The sequence below is a fragment of the Amblyomma americanum genome, chromosome 4 (assembly GCF_052857255.1).
Source record: "Amblyomma americanum isolate KBUSLIRL-KWMA chromosome 4, ASM5285725v1, whole genome shotgun sequence".
Taxonomy (NCBI): domain Eukaryota; kingdom Metazoa; phylum Arthropoda; class Arachnida; order Ixodida; family Ixodidae; genus Amblyomma; species Amblyomma americanum.
The window spans coordinates 203,789,714-203,807,612 of NC_135500.1; the positions used below are offsets into that span (position 1 = coordinate 203,789,714).

At 44.0% G+C, this 17,899-nt stretch overlaps 2 protein-coding genes across 4 annotated transcripts in view; one reads left to right on the forward strand and one right to left on the reverse strand.

The window, feature by feature from the left end:
* Polr1D (RNA polymerases I and III subunit AC2 l(2)37Cg) overlaps window positions 1-17,899 on the reverse strand; it is a 389,457-nt gene that overhangs the window by 1,998 nt on the left and 369,560 nt on the right. The window lies entirely within an intron of this gene.
* Window positions 102-17,819, forward strand: ArgRS (arginine--tRNA ligase-like protein). 2 transcript variants are annotated; one of them, XM_077663060.1, is made up of 14 exons: window positions 102-182; window positions 467-613; window positions 909-1,217; window positions 2,028-2,299; window positions 3,194-3,377; window positions 5,674-5,803; window positions 6,555-6,659; window positions 7,474-7,652; window positions 8,822-8,931; window positions 13,646-13,751; window positions 14,616-14,729; window positions 15,986-16,044; window positions 16,706-16,947; window positions 17,657-17,819. In XM_077663060.1, exons 1-14 carry the CDS (start codon window positions 135-137, stop codon window positions 17,764-17,766), a joined length of 2,115 nt encoding a protein of 704 aa, XP_077519186.1. In that variant the 5' UTR covers window positions 102-134; the 3' UTR covers window positions 17,767-17,819. The 2 variants fall into 2 exon arrangements, with proteins under 2 accessions (XP_077519186.1, XP_077519187.1); XM_077663061.1 differs by having other exon boundaries at window positions 1,029-1,217.

Below are 17,899 nucleotides of genomic sequence, written 5' to 3' on the forward strand. Positions count from 1 at the left end.
ATTGTTATATTGAGTAGTAAGTAATACATAGTTTCTGCAAAAATTATTTTAACTTTAGTAAATCTAAATAATTTACTTTTAGTAGGAGTTAGAAGCCACAGCCGGCCAGCGGATCGTCTTGCTTTCAATCCAACATGGAGCCTGCCGAGTTGGAGAAGTACTCGAAACACGTGGAAAAAGCTGTACGTTTTTACTACTTTCGTCCAGTTACATCAGCTATGCCGGCCTCTGAACATTATTCAGTCCTCCGGTATTCATTCTAGGTCACCTGTTAGTACTTTGGTAATTTACTTACTTTTATCGGTGCCTGCAGGGGATTGGACGTAGTGTTTGTTTTGTTGGTTACCTACGCATAGTGTGGTTAATGTGATGCAAGCTTGCGAATTATAAGCTTTACTTTCAATGAAGAAAGCTGCAAGTCGTAGAACAGTGGCCGCAACTTATAAACACCGAAAAATTCACGCAGGAAGCCGAGGCAGAGGCGATCGCGCTCGAGATAAAGAAACTTCAGGATGCTGACGGTCTCGTCGATGACATCTCTGCCTGTCCTGAATTGGCTGCTCTTCGATCTGAAAATGCCAAGCTCAAGTACAGGCTGCAAATACTCAAGAGGGTAAGTTACTGAGATTTCACGCTTCGGGATGTGGGCGTCTGTGGTTTCGCTTCTCTCTTGGGGAGCAGTCGGCCTTTTAAGGCGTTGCTTGATATTCCCAGCTTAGCATGCCAATTAAGACAACGCTAATTGCTCTTTCACGCCAAATGCTGGGTTATTCGTGCGGCCAGTCGATATTGAAAAGATCTTGGTGGTGCGACGTTTCTAAAATAAGAAACTGAAGGGAATTCTTGCAGTGATTATATTTTCAGCGTTGCGGCCACTTTCTGCCTTATCGTATATTAAATTTGTACAGGCAGCGACGGTACAAGAGAGTGCTGTCACGCTGTCTGCCCCAAAGAGAAGCAGACAAGATGTAATCATGGTGGCCGCACCGTGTTGTGGGAGGATGCGTTACCCTGACGTGCTTCTGCAGAGCGTTGAAGAGGAGGAGGCCAAAGGACGAAAATTTATGGAAAGCCCCCGGGACACCTTGGTGAAGCTGTTTGTTCACGCTGTCGGAACTGCTTTTCCCGATGTCGAAGACCCCCTTGTGCCTGTACTGCCGAGCAGCAATGAGAAGTTCGGCGACTACCAGTGCAACGCCGCGATGCCGCTGTCACAGGTAGGTATTGGCCATCCTTCTGGGCAGATTAGTTCTGTTTTTATGCACAAAGCTACACCGGCTTCTGCTAGTGACGCAAAGTGCAGGCAGGAAAGGGCAGACGTCTGTTTTCTGTGTGACGTGAGCCAAGCTTGTGTCGTTTCCCATTCATTATCCATTTCATTGGACATGCTTGTACTGCACATTTAATACTGTCGCATACACCACAGCAAGCTTAATTTTGCTATTTTTGCACAATAGCTACCTGGATATAATTGTAGCTCGGGTGTTCCAATTTACCATTCTTTGGCAAAAATTGGTGTACTAGGTGCAAGGTTGTTCTGAACAGCTGTCATACTTTTTAGTGCTATTTGAGCCAGAATATTACATTTAGCAGCATGTAGGTAAAGGCAGTTTTAATTATGAATTATTTCTAAATCTTGGGTGGAAGAATTTCCGGAGACACTGGGCATGATATGTTGGACTGTTCTTGTGCAGGTGTTACTGGTCAGAAAAAAATGTGCACTTGCTATGCTTAAGTGAACTGTTTTGTCAGGCTTTCCAACGAGAGGTTGAAATTGTGTGTGCCTTTTTTGCGTCCCAATTTCTCTTTGTCCACCAGCTTTATACCTTTGTAAGATTTCTGCAGTGTAAAATGTCTGTACACCTGTCAAGGGGTGCGCTTGTTCATCGAATTTGTCTTCTTTGATCAATATAAATCAAGTGTGGTGATTAGAGCAAAGTGCAGTGGCCTTGAATGGCAGAACTGGTGCAGTAAAACATTTTCAGTGGAAAATGGTTACTGAAAGTGTAGCTCATTTGCTGCTTTAGGCACTGAAGAAGGCAGGCAAGCCCATGCCACCCATTGAAGTGGCCAAGCGCATCTTAGCAGAGCTTCCTGCAAGTGAAGTGATTGGCGAGACATCACTGGCTGGGCCTGGCTTCATCAATGTGACTCTGAATCCAGCCTATGTGGCGTCGTCTGTGCACCGCATCCTCACGGAAGGGGTCTTACCACCACCCCAGGCGGGGCCTAAGAAGCGGGTGATCGTCGACTTCTCGTCCCCCAACATTGCAAAGCAGATGCACGTGGGCCACCTCAGGTGGGGCACTTATGGCAAGCAGGGCCAGTGTGCAGCAACACAGAGTAGATTAGAAACAAGGAACACTGCTAGACCTCGATTTAATGTAATCCTGCTTGGTGTAATGACAATGAAATGATCATGATTTCCCAATGTGTATTGAAGGAGCGGATGCAGTCAATTCCTAGCTTGAATGAAATGATCAGTGAATAGAATGCCAGTAAATGAAGCTTAAACTGTTCCATTTTTCTGTTTTCTCAACTCTTTTTGTGCAGCTGTGTATGTTAACTTTGTGTCAAATTCTAAAGCTTTGCTTGTAAAAACTGCATGCTCTTACTTGGCCCTTATGGCCTAGTTGCTTTAGACAGGAGCATTTCTCATGTTTTTTTCTGCCATTTTGTTTATTTTCTTGTTACTAGTGTGGCATGATACACTCAGTGAGGTTTGATAAGGCATTCATGCGTGCTCATAATCCTTCCCACATTTGGTGGCCTTCTGAGCCATCACTTGGGTGCATGCTGTTTATCATTGCTTATTATCCATGGGTAGGCAAATTGGAGCTGAAAGTAGACATTTTTTAGAAAAAGACTAAATTAACAGTTGCAAGATGATGGGAAAAATTGGCTTACTGTTTTATTCTAAGCCTGTTTTTACCTTAAGATGTAACTAAAATTGTTTTAGCAGGTGTGCGTACTGTGCAGTGCTTAGTTGCATTGTGTGGGGCATATTGAAGCATCGTCTTGGAGACTATACAGATCCCAGAGGATAAACGCCAGCTGGAGTTTGTGTCTGTCCAAGGAATTGAGTCTTGAATGTCCAGCGATCAGCCTTTCTGATAGTTAATTGTCTTTCAGCATGTTTTTCAATCTTTTGATAAAGGGTAAGCTTTCACCTTTTGGTTTGTTATACCTGCAGGTCAACCATAATTGGTGAGAGCATCTGCCGGCTATTGGAGTTTGTGGGCCACGACGTATTGCGGCTGAACCACGTTGGGGACTGGGGCACACAGTTTGGCATGCTGATAGCACACCTGCAAGACCGCTTCCCCGACTACCTCGTACACTCGCCGCCCATTGGGGACCTGCAGGCCTTCTACAAGGTGATGTTCAGATGTGTTGTTGTAATAGGTGGAATACTGGGCAGTGGGTGGGAGAGAAGATTAAAGGCCACCTGCAATGAAATTTTGCTTTGGCTGCAGTGCCTTTAATGTGTTGGGTATATCATAAGAGTAACCGCAACAGTTTTACGCTTCTTAGAGAGCCAGTTCTGTTGTCATAAGAGTTTAAAAAGCTCTCTAGCAGATGACGTGTCCACCTTGGCAACTTAAGCAACTAACTTAGTTAGGCAATTTACCGGACATGACGTAGGTGTTGACCACTGAGAACCTTCCTCTAGCCAAACCTATTAGGATGGGTTATGGGCGGTGTGCATTGAAAGGTTGATAGCTGAAATGTGACTTGGCAGTCCTACTGTGGTACTGTGGAAAATGGTTTAAAAAAGTGGTGGGGTTTTAACATAGCTAAGCTGAGTAGACGTGCGAAAGCATGTGTTCAGTCTTGTTGGCTCATGGTTTTGCTTTGCTGGGTTGTCAGCATGTCCGGCAATGATATTAGTTCAATAATAGTATTAGTTGATGGAGATGACGACATGCAGTGCGCAGCGCGAGAGTGTGGTGCAGTATAACACGAGGCGTAACGGGCTGTGGCGATAGTGTAGTGCTGTCATGCACAGGCCAGCGAAGCTGATGTGTTTTCACTGCTGTGGATTCAAAACCTTGTCTTGGCAATATTTATTTTATTTATTTATTTATTCAAGGTCAGGCTCCAGTGATGAAACGGCTTTTGCAGCCTTGGTCGTGAATTAGACCTTTCACTCCAAAATTTTCGGCGAGATCACCATGCCGAAGCGCTATGTAGCCGACGGGGGCATGAATGTGTGCACTGCATATGAATGCTCAGGTCACATGCATTTCTGAAGTACGCCAAATGGCGAACATTGTGTGGCATATGGAAATCACTTTTTTTCCACGTGGCATTCTAGTGAGGTCCTCGCCTGGATTGGTCACTACGAATCCAAAGAACGTATTGTCTGTCATGATTCCGGTTGAAAATAGTGTTAATAGTGTTTTAGCAGTGTTAATAGCTATACTAGCAGTGCAATTTATCCTTATATAAGACAGAATGAAACCAGACACCTTGAAACAAAAAGTGGTCTCCACTCGTGTGTGTCCGTTCACAGCGCTGCAAATTCTAGCAGTTGGCATTCCCATCCCTAAATGTGCACGCCTAGAATGCGTGCCAGTTTGCTCTGGATTTTGTGGGGAGCCGTCAGCCTCCGAAACCCCCTCCACTATGGTGCTGAGCTTACGTAATTTCCGGCACTTGATAATGACGGCTCTTCCTTATGCATTCACTCCTCTAACGAGTGCCACAACTTGTTTTTACAGATGTCTGTTGACATAATACTAGAAAAGTGCCTTTTTACAGGGCGAGAATTTTCGTTGGAGTTGGCCTTTAAGCATTTGGATTTGCACATACTAGTATGTGAAGATAACATTGCTGTTTAAGCAGAGAGGCAATAAATTACGACATCTTTTACGCAAGGCAACCCTCCAAAGGCAGAACTTATTGAGAAAATGATTTCCTGGTAATGTTGAAGCTTACTGTGCAGAATTTGTAGTTCTTGCTCTACTTACATGCATATTACTGTTTTGTCATTGTCACTGCTGTGTGTCTGTGATTATTGTTGGCTAAAAGAAAGCCTTCTAAGGTGTCAGTGCTTACTCATAGTGCAGTTAGGTCATCTACGGTCTGGATTTTTTTTTTTTTTTCACTACTGAGCTGATTAATCTTCAGATTGTACATCCTGTGTCAGAAATATAGAGGCCAGATTGCTTTTCAACCATGCAACATAGCTTGTTCTGCACCACCAGCACTTCAATTCTTTTGAAGGTGAGCTGGCCTCACAGCTAGAGAGCTCATAGTTATATATGTACTGTGAGAGCTCCACCATGTGTGACCCTGCAGTAGCACTATGGCCTGTATATATTTTTTTGGCATAGGCTGTACCTTGCAGACCAGTGCTTGCCTGGGTTAAAAGGTGTGTTTCTGGTGCTCTTGGAAATGTGTCATTGTTGCTAAAAACTTGCTAAAAAGTATTTCTTCGAGTTCTGAGTATCCAAGGAAATCATTCTGGAAGCATTTGCACAAATGTTGCAATGAGCTATGCACACATTTTTATTTGGCTGTCTCTGCATGATTCCATAAGCTTGAATTATTTTATTTTGTATTATTGTACTGATGGCTTGTTGCAAGTAGGATCAAGTGCATTAGTCTGGTTGGGGAAGTGCGGATGGTCTGCTGTTTAGTAAACCATCTGCATACTGTTATGTGCAGGAATCCAAGGTGCGGTTTGACTCGGACGAAGAATTCAAGAAGCGTGCCTATGCATGTGTTGTTAAGTTACAATCACATGACCAAGACATGATCTCAGCATGGAAACTGATCTGCGACGTCTCGAGGAAAGGTAAAAATGCTAAGTGATCAATAACATTTTTTGAAAGCATGCACTGGTGAAACTGTGTGTAGCAGTGCGCTGAGCAAGCTGCGGGCGTGCAGCGTCTTGGCGCTCTGCCATGTTTGCTAAATAATTACGCCAGCCACACAGGAGCTCTCTTCAAAAGATAAACGCACTGTGATGTAATCGGTGTGCTACCAAGTTGTGCGTTGCAGATAGCACGAAACTGAAGAATGTACTAAGAAAAGCAAGCATGTAAAAAAAAAAATGAACGCTCAACGTCAAAAGTGGGTAGTGGGTTCATTTTGTGAATGGATTCATTGCGCAAGTAAATGCAGCGATTGGCAGTTAAAGCTCTCAGGCGTTGTGCTGTATTACACACATATGACAACTTAGAGACAGCTTAGAGGGATAGTTGACAAACTTATCAACCTCCCCTAGCACTGAGCTGTCTTGTAAGTAATATAAGAATGTACTGTATATACCTGTGTAAGGGCCCTGGCTGCCAACTTGGCAGACGATAGTTCCGAAAAAACAAACAAACAAGTGTTAGCCTAAAGAATTATGTCATGTGTGCATAATTTTGCCGGCATGGTATGTTTCCAACAGATGATAACTGCCTGCGACACTCAGTACTAGTACCCTGGATGCGTTGTGCCGTGCTTTGAAAGCAAAAACACACTCTCAGTGCTGCTAACCCCATATGCACCTCAGATTTATGGCTGGTTCAAACAAATGAATGGCTTTCTGTTTTTTTCAGAATTCCAAGCCACCTATGAACGCCTGGATACAACGCTAATTGAGAGAGGCGAGTCCTTCTATCAAGACATGATGGGAGAAGTTGTTCAGGACCTCACAGAGCGAGGTGAGAACTTCTGGGAACTGTACAGTCAGGCATTAAAATGCTATATATACAGATGCATACCGTGTTACTCACTTAATTTGCACATTTTTTTCCCTAAAATTAATGCTTAAAAAGGGGGTGTACAAATTCTATGGATATTTCGCGATTATATCCTAAAGAAACTCTACAGAGGTCATAATGTGCAATGTATACGATATATTGCCGTGTATAAGTCACCTCCACAACCAACCCGTGTCCCTCGCTATCCAAAAGAAAGTTGACTCCAAATATAAATCGACGCATGCAACCCCCCCACCCCACCTCCATGCTGGCCCCAGACCCATGTTACATAGTTCCCCGCATGATGGCATAATGGCGCATGCGCAGCTCAGAGCAATATATGTGGAATGATACAGTCGCAAAACCAGTAGGCAGAGGCAAAGGGAGATGTGAGGCTATAAAACGGCGCCCTCACATGCGGCCCAGCTGAGTAGTGGCAAACAGAACAGCCAATGGTTCGATAGTTTCGGATTCTGCCGTGACGCATGCTTTGGAGGTTATTTGAAGTTTGATGTCGCAGCCACTGTATAAGGAACGATAGGTGATTTTGCCACAACAGGCGAATGTAGGAAGATGGAGCTGAATCTGCATTGCAGAAACGGTAGCATGATACGAATAGTCAGATGATTAGTATGTGATTTTGCTGGGCTTGGTTTGGTGGTACAGCTTTTGCTGCCACTGCTTTAACCTTGGAGAAGGCAAAAAAGCCGAGAGGACAGCCATTTTGTCGCAGGGAATGGAGTGTGAGCCGTGCTTTGCTCCGCTTTCTGTGCAGGGTTTTTGGAGGAAGATGAAGGTCGCAAAGTGATGTTTGCAGAGGGCATGTCGGTGCCACTGACTGTTGTGAAGAGTGATGGTGGCTACACGTATGACACGTCCGACATGGCTGCACTCAGGCATCGGGTGCAGCAGGAGAAAGCCGATTGGATTGTATACGTTGTTGACGCTGGTCAGGTGAGTCACTGAATTATAGGTAAATGAGTGCATATGCCTGCTTGTTTTGGTGTAGTAATAACATATCTGAATCCCACCCTGTTTTTTTTCTTTCACTGGTTATGATCCTAGAGAAGATGACAATGGCATGTTTGTTTGATATAAATTTAAGATGTTTATATTCTGCACAAGGAATGTTAATTCATTTGGTAAATGTGGCACTAAACTAATGTGAGGAATGTCAAATAAGAGAAAGGATGGATTTTGTTTTCTACACAATAACTCACCACCATCACACTTCTTTTTGTGGCTGAAAAGTGCTGTCACCAGATGAGGACTTGTTCTTGCCTTTCCTTGAGCTGTTGCCCTTAGCAGCGCACATTGCCTCGAAGTCTTGTTCAGTTCTGTTGAGGCAGTTTGTCAAGCAGCACTTCGTAAAGGAATGACTGCTAAGCCAATTTGTGGTATTGACTTTGTGAGGTGTTCTTGTATTCTGGTGCACACATTCCTTTTCGGGCCATTTTTTTGAAAGGGAAACATTGAAGTCTGAGAAAGTATGGTATGCTTGGGTCTTGCACGTTGTACAGTTGAGGATGGGTTCCTAGCACAATTGTTGCAACATTTGCTTGCTCTTCTGATGGCAATCCACCACCACACATGTAAGCACTCAGAGCATTGTCATGCGCACACGGACTTGAGCAGGTTCTTACTACTACTGTCAGATCGTTGTTAAGGATGTGACTTTTCTTTGTGAGGGTGTGTCTTACAAAACCATCAAACTGTGTCACATTGTTTGAGGCACAGTAGTTTTCACTGTACAATTTGAACAGTGTAGTGGCAGTTGATTAGTGGTATTTTAGCATGCTCTTTTTATTCTTCTGTGCATATACAGTCATCCACACACCTGTCTGGAGCACTCAGACGGAGCACCGGGAAGTATACTTGCACCATTTAAGAGTGGCCTAGGGCTTGGAACAATGCATTATCATGCATGCACATTCCCATTGATTGCTATTAACCCCTCGTGTCTTTAAGAGCTGTCCCGCCAAGGAGAAGCAGTTGTCATATTCACAACAGTGCGCATCGTTCCGAGTGCTCTAGACAGGTCTGCGGATGACTGTACTCGTGCATGTTTATCTGTGCATGTACCCTTTTAGTAAGCAAATTATTTTTTCACTCTATGGTTTCAGGCGCAACACTTTAACACTGTCTTTGCTTGTGGGCAAAAAGCAGGCTATGTGGATACTTCCAAGGTGCGGCTAGACCACTGCTGCTTCGGTGTTGTGCTGGGCGAGGACAAGTGAGTGATGGCACTCATGTGCTTTATAGTGTAGCTAGGTTAAAGACAGTGGCAGCATTCGCCACACTGCTTTCCTATTCCAATGGCACTTCTCGTCCCTGTTGAAAGCCTATCATCAATGGCAAAAAGTTCACTTGACCAGGTAACTAGTACATGCTGTAATTGTTGCGTTATTATTAGGGGTGTGCAAATATTGAAATTTTCGAATACGAATATGAAGAAAAAATGGCTTCGAATATCGAATCGAATATCGAATGTCTGTTCATTACAAAAAAAGTTTCAGAAAATGATGAGCAAGCAAACATTGTTGCCCTTATTATTATTTTTTTTTTTTCAAAATAATGTATGGTCTTTGCAACTAAAATAAAACTAGACTGCCTCAGTACCATACAAAAAACATGATGTGCACAAAAATGTATACTACTTGGTTAGACAGCATAACAGTATCCAAACTGTAATGAGGTCATCGAAAACAAAATCCATAAAATGACAAGACTGGCAACAAAAAAATAACATGATGACTATTAAACCTAATTCATTCGGAGTTCAAGGGACCGGAAGAAATGCCCGGTTCATCCGAAGGCCTCTGTTAATAAAACTGCCCGCGCCCCCAGAAAAAAAAAATGCTGCCGAAAATGTTGAAGATGCAGTAAGGCCTTATGAGGCAGCTCCATCGCGCTAACACCTGTAAGCCCGTGACGAGCCACCCGTTTTGGAGTGCTGGAAGAACAACACAAATGCAAGCAAGGGGCCGGGGAACACACACTGGCGTAGGAGCGACGAGGCGGTTTCTAGAAAGGAAAAAGAAATAAGCCGCGTGGAGCTGGGATTGGACTATCGGCGAATGCGGGGGCCGACATTTGAAGTTGCCGCGGGGCAGCGGTGAAGCTCAGAAACCGAAACTATGCAGCCAGGCAATTTTTTTGCCCTAGTGACAGAGGCCTTCCGATTGTTGCTACGCCTGCCGTTACGCCCGCTAAAGAGGTGCGCGGGTTACAATGCACCATGCAATAGGCGAGATTTTTACAGGATCGCTTGCCCTATTGTGACTACTGGACGCGCCCCTTCAGGAGGATCCCGCGGCATTCCGCAAGTAGGCTTTCCCGCATAGCGTAGTTTACAAAACGGGATGGTGGAGGTCACGCTCGGAGAGTTATGAAGGCGACAGGACGCATTCTTCGGATGTGAGCATTAAATATGTAAGGCATTATGGAAGGTTAAAAAAAAAAGCGCGATTTCGCGTTGCGATTGCTCGAAGCGGGCCGTCGGCCATCTTGTTCGCAGCACGGTGATATGCGGGAAAGCCCACTTGGGGAAATTCTCATGAGGTGGAATCCTTGCGGCGTCGGGATGCGGTCGGTCCGCGTGATAAACGGCGGAGAAGGAAGGGGATAGGACCTCTGTATTGTTTTCTGGAATTTTTAACTCAATTATCGCTGATTTGCCCAGACATTGTGGTTTTGCCACGGTCGAATTTATGAAAGTATGCGCAGTATACGATCGCTGGCGAGTATTCGGGAATTTTCGAATATTCGGAAAATCACGAATATCAATTTTCGAATACGAATCGAATATCAAACATATTCGATTCGATTCGTATTTGAAATTTCGAATATTCGCACACCCCTAGTTATTATGTGTGGATGCGCTCAATATATATATATATATATATATATATATATATATATATATGAACAGCATCCACAATGTGAGTGCTGTCGTGGCGAAATTCTTGCGATGATGGACTGTGCTAACTTCATTGTGAAGTTTACAAAGAAAAAATTGGCGGTGGTTTAGCTCTGATTAAACCTGGAGTGACGCGATAGCTACAGCTGACCAGGTAGAACTCGCTCAGTTGAATTGCAGAATCAGTCTTTCGTCGCTCCGTTTCGCTGGGCGTCCCTTCTTCATCTTTGTCGCACTTGACACGGCGCATGCGCACAGCTGTTGCAGCTCGGTTTCGCTGGCGCGCCGCGCCAGCAGCAGCAGCAGCTGCTCTGCACCACGTGGCTGGTCTTGTGACCAACCACGTGACGGACCATTCAGCGAAATGATTTTACAAGCATTTCGCCCCTTAGAAAGTCTAGGACCTGGCCGAAGGTGACTGCAGCGGTTACAAAAACTGGCAGGTTCTTGATACCAGATTCAAACCTGCTACTGTTTGCGTATGAGGCAGATGCTCTACTATTAAGCCGCTGTTGCAGCCAAAAATATTGCCTGTTACATTTGCCGTGTGTAACAGATGATAGGCAGCAGAACGAACCACTGACTCGGCACACCTGTTTGGCCAGAAACCAGGTCGAGCCTTTTTTCGTATGGAGAAACCACACACTAGGCTGAGTAAACTTGTACCCTTATCCAAGCATTATAGAATGGGTGCTTTGTGATGATGACTTCTTGCAAGCACGCATCATTGTCTAATGTCAAATATAAATTAACCTACCTCCATATTGACCAGAAAACACGCATAGAGCCCTGCTGTTATGTTCCCCAGTGCTGCATTTTCCCAGCTGCTGCATTTTCGTGAGCCAGTATCATCCAAGCTCTCATAGAAATCCTTGCAATATGGACTTTGCTGTTCCGTCACTACTGTGGAAGCATTCTGGCATGCTACTTTGCGAACGTCGCTTTGCGATACTGCTTTATCCTGTGTCGGCATTTTGAAGCCTATGTTGAGCACACCTGGAAAGCTGCTGGCATGCCAGCCAAAAGGGGACTCAAAACTCCATCGAGGCTTGTCCTTCACCTTGTTCGGCGGTTTCCGGCATGTTGCACCTGCAGCTACACCAAGCACACTTACGGGCAGCATGAGCTTTTTTATGGCTGTTGGTGCAGTTCCATCGCCGCTGCAGTGCGAGCTCAAATGACCAAAGGCGAGAAACGGAAACTATGCCGTAGTAGACACCACGCAGCTGGCGCTGTATGAGAAACAGTCGTGGGGTTTGAATCCGTGGCATATTTCTGTCATCTGCGTTTGCCTGTTCACCAGCAGCTAAAAATTAATTAATAGGTTCGAATAGACGAGGATTGTGTAGGATTAAAGCGCCTGCTGGAAAAACAGTGCAGAGTCACACATGTATGCCCTCCTTCTTCACTGCTGCCTCCGTTTTACAAACAGCTGCTGAAGCAGACATAGATTAGCCTGGGCAGAAAAAATAATAAAGATACAGAGAGCACTTGGAGGGAATTTAGGACTTCCTGTTCATGCGAATGATTGCGAGAGCCACAAAGCCTTGCAAATTCCATACAAGCATGCTGCCTTTACTAGAAGTAAAAAAAGAACACAGTGATGTAAATTTTTTCACGCGCACTGAAACGTTTCCCGGCTTGTGCATTTTAATGCGTTAGCATTAGAACTCTTTGTTGGAAAAATCTGTCTGTCTGAAGCCTTTGGTGAGAGGGGATTTCTTTCGGGATGGAGGTGACAGGTGGAGGAGAACAGGGAGTGAGTATGGCATGTGACACTGTGATTGCTGGGTTGGATCAAGGGGTGCGGCATGTCACGCAGCGATTGACTGATTGGATCACGCTACCCGCTTGCAAGGTCTGAACCTATCAGCGGCAGCGGCTGCTTCATCGGGGAAACACTGATGCTAATGCGTACTCTGCCGTTTCAGTCGCATTGATTGCCTCTAAGTTTTTTTTCCCAACAGTACCATGAAAACCATTAGTGTGGGGTTCTACTGTATTAGTTCTGAACATTCATAGCTGCCTCTGGTAGAATGTGAATTGTGGTTTCTTAACATGCACTGCAACAGCAGACTTTTGCTTTGTTTAAAGGGACATAAAAGGGAGAATCAGCAAAAACTGGAAGCTACATTTGACTGATAGACTATCATTTGATAGACTGGCGTGTTTAGTGTGAGAAAAGTTAGAGAAAAATTCCAAACGCAGTCCCGAATTTCTTCTCCCATTTGCACTCCTACGAAATGCCGGTGCCGTTACATCATTTCTATGACATTCCTTCCAGCGAAAATCCCTGGCAATTGGAGGAAATGAACGAAAACGAAACTACTTTTTTTTGCCGATCACACGGGCATTTGTTCCTTTATTTATCACAAGATCGTGCCATTAACCACAAAGTTACGTTGCTTGCTGATGGTGACCTCACCATTGGCAAAAGAATGCGAAGGACACTGACAGCTTTTGCTTGCCCCATGCTTCTGAAGTTGTTGCACATGATAGTTTTATGCAACCCAACGAGGCGGCAGGTGAGACAAGTGATATATGCATTTTCGTATCTCAACAGCACTCGCCATTTCCCATATTGATGGTACTTCCCTTCCCCACTGAAATAGTGTTGCTTGTGAAAGGAATGAGCCAATCATGCTGGCGAAGAATTCGCTTGGCCGGGCACAGTTATTGGAATTTGTCAAGGAGCGTTGCTGCACCTTTTCATTTTACGCAATTTCCGGACCAGTCCAAGCACAGCTCTCAATAAAAATGACATATTTACAATCATGAGGCACAAGATTTGATCTAATCGCCCTCTGTTGACCCTTTAATATGTTTTTATCTTTCATGAGTATTGCAAGTTTCTGAGTCTCTAATGTGATTTACACAAGGTGATTTGTGTGTAAACAAGGTTTTTTATCTGCCCGTGTATAGAGCTAAATGTTCCTTGAACGTTTCTTGTTTTACAGTATGAACATAACCATACTACATATTACGTGTCGCTGGTGTCACAGAGAGTTTTATGGCATATTGTGTGCAGGAAAAAATTCAAGACGCGCTCTGGAGATACAGTGAAGTTGTCGGATCTGCTTGACGAGGGATTACAACGCTCCCTGCAAAAGTTGCATGAAAAGGAGCGGGAAAAGGTAAGTGACGCTAAACCGAGTGGTTTGAAAGTGCCTATCAAAATGTGGCGCCGTGGAGGAATCATTTGTACTATAGCAGCTTTGCTTTTTACTCCCTTGTCTCATTTTTACCACTCGGATATTTTAGACTTCAGTTAAACTAGTTTAGTTAAATGCATTTTCGAGTCATGTTTTGAATATGTGTTTTTCATGCTTCTAAATTACTGATAAGGAGACTGCTGTGAACTCACTGGATTTTGCAGTCCTTTAGTAGAAGCAGTCGAGCAGCCTACAGACCATTAAGCATTTAGTAATCGCAGTGTGGCCCAAAGCCAGTGTTGAATCTGATTTGTGACGTTTAAATGCTGAAGTGGTAAATAGAAGTTTTGTCGGTGTGTGATTAGGTTCTATGGATAGAATACGTGTTACCTTTTGTTTGCACTAGCCTGGATGGATGTCTAACATGTGCCATTCATGGAGGGCTAATAAAAATAATTTGCTTGCTTATATTAAACTGACTCATGAAAAAGGCAATATATTCTGGGATTTTGCAGAAAAAAAAAAGGGAAACAGCATTCATGCATGTACATTAAAATCTTTGGTCTAACTTCTTTAGTACAGTCGTCGTTAGCAAATGCAACTGCTCTGAGCAGTATGAGACCTATACTATACAAGACCTGTAGGGGCTATTGGTTTGGCACCACCTATGGCGTGATGTTTTCTCTTAGGCTTTGCATAAATTTATGATAGGTAAAAAAAGCAGAAGCAAGAATGTACGATTCCCAAGCACAGCAAGCACAGTACGTTTTCCTTGTGCTTGCATTGACTTCAAAGACTATTGGTAAGAATGCGCCTGTGAACCATACCATAATGCATGTCCACCAGGTTCTGACACCGGAAGAGCTAAAACGAGCTCAGGAAGCAGTGGCCTATGGGTGCATCAAGTATGCGGATCTCTCTCACAACCGCATCCACGAGTATGTCTTTTCATTTGACCGGGTGAGTGGAGCTTCCACATTTCGTGCATGTGCAATGACTTAATGCCTTGCTTATTGTCCACTATGCTAGCTCACTTATTGCGAGAGGTAGAAAACCACATGGCAACACTTTGGCCTGTAACGAGAGTGGCCTGTAACGAGGGGTGAAATGAGGTTGGACTGGAACAGAGGGTCTCTGTTGATGCCCTCAAGGCTCACATTAAGCATTGCAAGTGGACGAGCTTAAGAGAACAGGTGAACATAATTTACTTAGAAAATTAAAAAAAGAAACATACAAGATTAAATGCAAACAAAATTGCAGCTGCAAAAAAAAAAGGAACAAATGAGCGTAAAAAATTTAAGTCGTTTAAGATATGGAAGTACATGAAACAAAGTTCTTCAGCTGTACATGTGAAGTTGTCTTATGCTAGCTAGTTCCTTGCGATGTTTTAGCAAGTTGCTTGCAAAAAATAATGTCTGTGGTGCTAGAACAGGGGCAAGTTGCGCCTGTCATTTGTGTTGCGGAGCAGCACGCTATAGCCAAAATGTCTGGTACTAACTGACGTGGTAGGCAAGTAATTCAACCTGCAACAGGTTCTTGGAAAGAATGAATAAGAACATACAGCTGTGTTAGAGAGAATGGAGCAAGAACATTTTGGCAGATATCTGCCTGGTCGGTCGGGAGGCAAATTAGAGAGTAAAAAAAAAAATGCTGTGACGCTTCAACCAAAATCTCATGAGAGAACCGTCATTTTCGTGCCAACTCTGCACCTTCTTCAGGTTTGACTGGGTGGGGGCAAGAGACGTGCTTTTTTTTCTCTCTTACTGCCACTGAGGGCCGCCGCCATGTTGGGATGCTGACAATGGGTCATTGCAGGTTGGCTGACTTCGCAACGTCGCGAAGGCCACATATAGCTGGTGACACAAGTTTGCAGGATGCACAATTGCAGAAAAACATTTATTTCTGTTTTGTGTCGCTACACAGCCAGCTGGTATTTGTTCCAATTGGTGGAACATACAGCTCCCCTCATGGTTCCAGGCTTTCCAGCAAACTGGCTTGTCTCACTACAAACAAATCGTTTTCTGCGAATTTGCATCCCGTAAACTTTTGTCCACGACTACATACACTGAGCCTTGAGAGCGGTGGTGCATTTACCTTATCTCCATCAGCTATATGCAGAGAGATATATATGCGTGCGTGTAGTGATGCACATGTTTACGACATAATTATGATGGAAGCTGCATCCTCATCCCTTTTCTTTGGTTTTTCTTTTCCAGATGCTTGATGACAGGGGCAACACGGCTGCATATCTCTTGTATGCGCTTACGAGAATAAGGTAAGTAGTGGTCTTTGCGCTCACTGCCTTCACTGTTAACTATGCTTTAGCACTGTTAATATTGATGTTGCACTTTACATATACATTTTTGTTTACGTTCCAGCTAACATGCTTGCAGGGGATTCGTGCACAGGCGGAATTTAAAAATTGCACTAGTTTAACTGTAACATCACTAATTTCTTTGCGGTGGTGCATTTACCTTGTCTCCATCAGCTATATATGCAGAGAGATATGTATGCGTCGCATGCATGTGCCACATGGGTCTTAAGGACATACACTTATCAGCGAAAGCAACTGATCAGTTTTCTGTTTTTAATTTAAGCAGTGGTTCAGCTTATGCTACCGATCTCTCATCACTGCAAATTTTATATTGTCTAATTATCCTTGTTTCAAAACGACAAGTTAGCAGTATTGCCTGCCAGCTTCAGTCAGTGAAATGAGCGGTGCTCTCGAGAGCTCAAGACTGCCACAGTAATTGCCAACTATTGTAACCTGTACGTTTTCATTCCACCTCACCCTACAACACCTTCAAGCATTATTAAAGGTATTCAAAGAAATATGTGTGTGCCGTAGCTGCTGTGCAACTATGGCGATTAGTTGTCGTCAGATTCCCTTCCTGCTTTTCTTTAGAGCTGCCAGACATAATGGTAATTCTGTGCAGGTCAATAGCACGCAACGTGGGCTTGTCCCTTGATTCGCTGCTGAGCGAAAATGTTGCCGTGCCTGTGGAACACCCCAAGGAGCGCAAGCTGGCCAAGGCATTGCTGCGCTTCCCCGAGGTGTTGGCCACCATGCTTGAAGAATTGTATCTTCATCCACTGTGCGAGTACCTCTTCGACCTCTCCCAGACCTTCTCAGAGTTCTACGACAATTGCTACTGCATTGAGAAAGACCGCACCACAGGCAAGCTTTGTCTTGTACAGTTTTGTGCTGCGTACATGCCGAGTGTAGCATTACAGTGCAAGTCTTTTTGTGTATTTCCTGCTCATTGGAGCTCCCAGTAGCTTACTGTGCCTCATGCCACACTTACTAAGGCCTCTCTTTTGATCTGCCAAATATAAATATAAGAATGTATAGTTGTTTGTACTGTTGTGCCATAAATTGAATATGGAGTCAGGTCTGTTTAGATAACTGCTAGCTGCGTGGGTTGTACCTTGATGCGGCACCCCGCCTGAATTAACGAGCATCCAACACTACAGTCTTAAATGGGCGTCGGCTGGGACCGCGTTCCTAGTTCCATTATCCAAATTAATGGGAGTCGAACTGAAATTTCACTGTACTGGAATTTACGAAACCCAAAGCAAAATTTGCATTGAAATGGATCGGATGTTTACAAAAAGCGATGTTGAGACTGCTGGGCGGTCACATTGCCAACTAGAGGCAACATTACTGGCCCATTACATGGCTGAAAAATGAGGAAATTAAAAGTATTTTTTTTTTTTCCCGGTGATATATACATGCTTTCTATTTTAGTATACAAGGTTTTCTGTGCAAGTAAGTGAACCTGAGGTTTCACAGGGCACTCGGTCATATGTAGTTAATGCTGATACAATCGAAGTGCGAATTCATTTCAATCCTTTTATGTTTCATTATAAGTTTGCTTGTTCCACAGGTGAAGTCGTCAACATCAACAAAGGACGCCTGCTGCTTTGTGAGGCAACAGCAGCCATTATGACCAAGGGCTTTTTTATCCTTGGCATCAGGACTGTGGAGAAGATGTGAAAATGAATGCTGCGAAGAATTCTTGAAGTTTAATAAAGACTGCACATCCTATATGCTGAGGTTTAGGTTTGTGCTTGCAGAATGTTTCAGACGATGCCAGCAAGTAGATGTTGCGAGGAAGCATTTACCAATT